Source organism: Phyllostomus hastatus, unplaced genomic scaffold, assembly GCF_019186645.2.
Source record: "Phyllostomus hastatus isolate PE091 unplaced genomic scaffold, TTU_PhHast_1.1 phas_scaffold_78, whole genome shotgun sequence".
Classification (NCBI taxonomy): Eukaryota; Metazoa; Chordata; class Mammalia; order Chiroptera; family Phyllostomidae; genus Phyllostomus; species Phyllostomus hastatus.
The window spans coordinates 71,184,861-71,191,591 of NW_025334041.1; the positions used below are offsets into that span (position 1 = coordinate 71,184,861).

General features: G+C 40.1%; 1 protein-coding gene across 1 annotated transcript; it reads left to right on the top strand.

Annotated features, from left to right (window-relative positions):
* Positions 1-601: 601 nt before the first annotated feature.
* On the top strand, positions 602-736 carry LOC123811857 (thymosin beta-4-like). Its single transcript, XM_045828359.1, has one exon. It carries the CDS (start codon positions 602-604, stop codon positions 734-736), a length of 135 nt encoding a protein of 44 aa, XP_045684315.1.
* The last annotated feature ends 5,995 nt before the right edge of the window (positions 737-6,731 follow it).

The following is a 6,731-nucleotide window of genomic DNA, read 5'->3' on the forward strand; positions in this document are numbered from 1 at the left end:
TCCAGACCTAGTAAGTTAAAACCCATTCCCTTCAAAATTCTGTTTAGGGCAGGGCCTAAGAATAAATATTTGACTAAAGACCCCAGTGAGTGCCAATGGTCAACCACATTTGGGACACATGCTTCTGGATGTCCTAAGGGGAGTTTCGTTTATAAAAAGACTCAGATTACTCATGCTGGTGAGAGCTTATGTGCTTCTATGGAAACAAAGAGATACATAAAATGTATATTTGTTGCTGATTTTATTGACATTTACTTCCCCAATATTGTTCTTACTTGAGTGACTTAGAAGTCAATTGAACAAAATGACTTGTATAAAAATGTTCAAGCTCTCAAAAAATATTCCTTATCTCTAAGATGTAAAGAAGCCAAATTTCCATTAACCATTGATGGTATATCCATATAAAGAAATATCATTCAGCAATAAAAGAAGATAAACTACTGGTAGACATATAACTAGGTGATGTCAGAAACATTATGCTAGACACAAAGGGTTCATATTGCATGAATTTGTTTATAAGAAATTTTGTTTATAAGAAGTATAAGAATAGGCAGATTTGGCAGCATAGGACTCTTCTCGTTTCTCTGCTTCCACAGCAACCATGTCTGATAAACCCGATATGGCCGAGATTGAGAAATTAGGTGAGTTGAAACTGAAGAAGACAGAAATGCAAGAGAAAAATCCACAGCCCTCCAAAGAAACAACTGAACAGGAGAAGGAAGCAGGCAAATTGTAATGAGGCCCACACCACCAATATGCACTGTACATTGCACAAGCATTGCCTTCTTATTTTACCTCTTTTAGTTGTTTAACTTTGTAAGATGCAAAGAAGCTGGATCAGTTTAAATGACTGCACTGCCCCTTTTCACATAACTACTGACAATGAAGGCTGCACCTGCCTCTGGCTGGAAGGGAAGGAAAAGAACTTGCGTGCTGGTGAAGGGAGAAGCTGGGTTGGACGACAGTGAAATCTTGAGTAAAAACCAAGCTGATCTGAGGTGCCCTGTGGGCTCTAAGATGGAATTTAATTAGAGTGCCATTTTTTTCATTAAAATGATTTTAATAATTAGATTGCACAATTTTTAAATATGCAAATAAAAAGTTTTAAAACCTGAAAAACAAGTTCAAGAATAGGCAAACTTAAGCTGTGATGATAGAAATCAGAACAGTGGTTGCTTGGCATGGGTGAGGGCACATAGATTCTAAAAACTGCCATAGACCTAAAACTGATCACATTCAAAGAATAAAAAACCACGCCGGCTTTGAACACCTCTATAGCAATACAGTACACCAGAATGTGATGCTCTCCATGTAACTATTTTCCATTGTCGAATTCCACACCAAGTCATTCTATCAGATATAAGAGCAGAATAAGTGTCTTTTCAAACAAGCAATATTTATCTCCTGTGTGCTTGGATGGTCACTTACTAGGGAATGTGCTCTGCCCAAACGAAGAGTCAGGCTGAGGAAAGACCAAGACACCTGCTCCTGGACACGGGGATCTGACCTAGGAAAAGCAGTGCAGGCCTGCAAGGTGGCAGAGGAGATCACAGGAGACCGGCAGACAGAGTGAAGCTGCTCCCAGCTCAGGGGACTGATGCAGTCACGTTGTAACATGCTCGATATATTTGCATGCATTGGAGATTTCAACAGTGTGGGGAAATTACGGGATGCTAATTTACATAGAAAAATAAGCAAAAACAAACAACCCCATCCCCCAAATCAAAAACAAAAACAAGGCAGTTCTTAATTACAGGGAAAAATTAACTAGGAAAAAAATAATCATAATTTACTATATGGCCTGACTCAGAATAGTATTTACATTGAAATAATAATATAAACTGTGGCAATCTATCCAAAAGTACGGCATGAATATTTTTTGGGGGGTGTGTGTCTAAGTGTGTGAGTGATAAGGGGTAAGGTGAGTTGTGGATGAGAGTTAAACTGAAAAATTGCTAAGTACCAACATAATCATGGTTTTTAGAGACAGGAGGTAAAGATTAAAAAGCATCTGTTAATAGAATTAGTAGTTGTCTCTGGGTAGCAATTTATAGTGTCTATTCCATTTTATAATAAGATTAGTATTACTCATTGACTTTTAAAATTATGTACAAGAATAATTTTGCCCTGGCTGGTGTAGCTCAGTGGATTGAGCGCGGGCTGTGAACCAAAGTGTTGCAGGTTCGATTCCCAGTCAGGCCACATACCTGGGTTGCAGGCCACGGCCCCCAGCAACCGCACATTGATGTTTCTCTCTCTTTCTCCCTCCCTTCCCTCTCTAAAGGTAAATAAATAAAATCTTTAAAAAAGAATAATTTTGATAAAACTTCATTAAAAAGTCTATGGTTCCTAATGATTCTGGTACCATACAGTGTGTGTGTGGGGGGGGGGCGGTTTCCCAGCACCAAGCAACTTGGACTCCAGCTGGTTGTCTTACGATTCAACTCAATTCTGCCACGATCTACCTGGAGACAGACAGCATCAGACTCCACAGGTTAAGAGCTCAGTCCTGCAAGACTGCCCTGCACCCCCACAAACTTTAAACACCAAAGTCAGGGTGTCACCTGTGCTGGCTATAGATTGGATGTGTGGAGGAGGGCAAAAAAGAAAAGGCTGGCTCTCCTCGGCAACTGGGAGCCGTGCCCCACTGGTACTTTTCAGCTTCTAGAGGCAGGGCGTCACTGCTGGTGTGACCCCTTTCTAGGAGCTGGCGAGGCCTGAAAAATCTCTGATTACATGTAGGGGAAACTTCTGTTTCTGGGTATGCAAAAATCAGAGCTAAGAGGACTGGCGAAAGCTTTTATTTTTCCATATGAAAATTCAGGTTTTATCCATGGTCTAAAAAATGATGTTTTCAAGTGCATCATCCATTGTCTAACCCTCACTACTTGCATTTCAGTTGGACTAGATAGAGGATGTGGACGGGGGAGAAGTCCGTCCTGCGGAAGGATGTGTCGTCGGCCTGCTGGTAGGACCGCCCCCTGAGGTTGCCCAGACAGGGCTCAGGTCTGAGGAGAGGGACTATTTCCATTCTTCATGGACCATGTCTTTGGATTGTAATATTTGGGTGTTTATACTTCAAACTTATATAAATGACTTTATTTTATTTGTAAAATTTAGATAGAAGAATTCCTGGCTTTCCCATATAGCTGAATTTATTTCTCTCTCTCTTCTTATTACTGATATCTGATTTATTTCTACCTTTAAAACAATTAATATTTTACTTATTTTGTTTTGTTTTATATGAGGATTTTAAAATAATTATTACATTTGGGTTTTGAAAATTGTTATAAGAATTAATGAAAGAATGAAACTATGGTGAACACTCAATAAATGATAGCTATTGTATTATTGTTATTATTATTTTCTGAAAATTGAAGAAATCTCTTTTGGACCCATTATCTATGTTTTGAGAAAATTGAGCAGGTTTGAGGGAATATTAATAACAATTATATCCTGGATGTAAATAAAAGTTACCCACATGAACTCACCTCCAGCCGCACACACAGAACTAGGACCGTTGGAACCCCCGTGTGGCCCTCTTCCTTCCTGTCCCTGCCCTCCCCTCCCTCAGACACGCCTGTCATCCTAAATTTCATGCTTACCATTCCCTTGCATTTTGTTGTGATTTCACACATATGTGTACATTCCCCCAAAAGTTTAGTTTTGCATGTTTTTAAATTTTGTATCAGTGCAATCATACTGTTTGCATTCTTTCACAGCTTGCTTCATGTCCCATGTCCCTGGGTTCACTCATGGTTATGACATGCAGTGAATGCGTTGGCCTTCAGGCCACAATGCAAGTGTGACACCAACAATAAGACAGAGAGATGAGAGGAGTGGGTGAGGAGAGCCTCAGGCTGCAGCCTGGCTGTGACAACTCTGAGAAAGTCTAGACCAGACTGGTGGGGAGCCCCAGGCGAAGCTTACCTGCAGAGGCTCCCGAGGCATAGGAAGGCTGTAATAAGGCTGTGCTCAATCATGGCCTGGAGCAGTCCAGGGAGTGAGCAACTGGCAGAAGCCCAGGCTGAGAGGGTGGCGGCCAGGGTAGTAGGGACAGGCTGGTCATGATAGTCTGAGGCTGTCTGCCAGCTCTTCTTCTGGTAGTAGGTCCTCTTCAAGAGAGACCTAACTCGCTCCTGTTTTTCCCAGCTTTACTGAGATACAACTGACGTACACCATTCTGTAAGGTAAACAATGTAATGATTTGATACAAAATTATTACCACAATAAGGTTAGTTAACACCTCCATCATCTCACATAAATATCATTTGTGTGCATGTGTGTGTTGAGAACATTTAAGATCTGCTCCATCATCAACTTTCATTTATGACACAATACTGTTAGCCACAGTCATCATACCGTACACTAGATCCCAGAGCTTACTCACATTGCAACCAGTCATTTGTACCTGTGACCAATATCCCCTCATGTAGGAGACCATTCTGCATGGCGTGGGCCCAGCTCCCACTCAGAGATACACAGGACCCATGCCCATGGGTAGGTTCTCCCGGGGGGAATTAGGCCTGCAATGTGCCTAGGCCACTATGAGTCTTGCTTTTTGCTAAAACTCCCTCACCCTGAATTGAGGACATTTACTGCGAAGTAACTTCCTAAAATCCATGCTAAACCTTCCAAGGATTAGTGTAACTGGTTCAACCACTTTTGCCTTTTCATTTGCAAATATCTCTTTTCTGTGATGTGATTAGCAGCATTGGGTCCTTTGTTTTCTGTAAAAGGTAACCACCTAAAGTGAACCTGTGCATAGTAAATGAGGACCATCATGTAATGTGCCAAGAAACCCAATAAAGGCCTGTCATGGTGGAAGTCTCGGCTTTTGCTCCCCTTGAGAGAAAAGCTATGCTGTCCCTTTTCCTCCACCAGACTTGGTAGTCCCATATTGGGTCCCATATTGGGTCCCATATTGGGTTGTCTGTGTTCATTTTATTTCTGAAGATTTTTGTTGCTGTCTCATTTTATCCATAATGACATGGACACTGTGGGCCAGTGTCTGCATCACCCTCACTTCCCCAGTCCAGCTCCTGGCAACCACCATTCAACTCTGCTTCTATGAGATCAACTTTTTTAGATTCCACACGTAAGTGAGATCATACAACATTTGTCTTTCTTGGTCTGACTTATTTAACTTGGCATAATGCTCCCAAGTTTCAACCATGTTTACTCAAATGGCAGGATTTTCTTCTTCTGTGGCTGAATAATATTCCATTGTATGTATACATGCCACATTTTTTATCCATTTATCTCTCAATAGACACTTAGATTGTTTCTATGTTTTAGCTATTGTGAATAATACTGCAAATACGGGGATGTAGGCAGCTCTCCAAGACAGTGATTTCATTCTTTTCAGATGAGTATTCAGAAGTAGGATTGCTGAGTCATATGGTAGTTCTATTTTTAATTTTTTAAGGAGCTTCTGTACAGTTTCCCACAGCGGCTGCACCAGTTTCAGGTGTGAGGTGATATCTCATTGTGGTTTTGATTTGCATTTCCCTAATGATTGAGCACATGTTCATACAGTTGTTGGTCATTTGCATGTCTTCTTTAGGAAAAAAATCTATTTAGGTCCTTTGCCCATTTTTTTTAAACTGGGTTATTTTGATATTTGCTCTTGAGTTGTATGAGTTCCTTATAGATTTTGCATATTAATCCCATATCTGATGGATGGTTTGCAAATATTTTGTACCATTATGTAGATTGACTCTTAATTTTGTTGTTTCATTTGTGGTGCAGAAGATTTTTAGTATGATGTCCCACTTGTTAATTTTTGCTTTTGTTGCTGTGCTTTTGATATCATATCAAGAATTATTGCCAAGAACAATGTCAAGGAGATTTTCTCTATGTTTTCTTGTAGGAGTTTTATGATTTCATATCTTACTTTTAAGCTTTTAACACATTTTGAGTTAAGTTTTGTGAGTGGTGCATGACAGGGATCCAATTCCATTCTTACATGTAAATATCCGGTTTTCACAACACTATTTACTGATGAGACTAGCCTTCTCCATTGAGTATTTTTGCTTCCTTGTCGAGTACTAGTTTACTTTATATGCATGAGTTTACTTCTGGGGTCTGTATTTTGTTCCATTGATCTGTGTCTGTTATTATGCCAGCACCATGCTGTTGGACTATTCTAGCCTTGTATTATGGTTGGAAATCAGGATGCCTGATGTGTCATGCCTCCAGCTTTATTCTTTTTTCTCAAGATTGCTTTGGTTACATGAGGCCATTTGTGGTCCCATAGGAATTTTAGGATCATTTTTTTATTTCTGTGAAAATGCCATTGTAACATAGATAGGGATTATTGAATCTATAACTAGCTTTACATAGTATGGGCATTTTAGCAATATTAAGTTAGACACTGGTGAGTGAGCATGTGCACTATGTGGCCATCACATTCAAAATGACTGAGTGAGTAGAGCGATGAGTCTGTTTCAAATTTTGTGTTAAGCTTGAACATTCCTCTATGAAAAATATTCAAATGATTTGGAAGGCCATGGCTATGGGCAACTGGTGGTTGGCAGCTTCATCATGACAATATACCTGCTCATGCATCACATTTCATGCAGAGTTTTTTGGCAAAACAGCAAATCACTCAGGTGACTCAGCACCCCCACAGCCCAGATATGGTACCCTGTGACTTTGGCTTTTCCCAAAACTAAAATCACCTTTGAAAGGAAAGAGATTTCAGACTGTCAATGAGATTCAGGAAAATA

Coding starts and splice junctions, on each gene's coding strand:
- LOC123811857 (XM_045828359.1), top strand. CDS start 602: ATGTCTGATAAACCCGATATGGCCGAGATTGAGAAATTAGGTGAGTTG.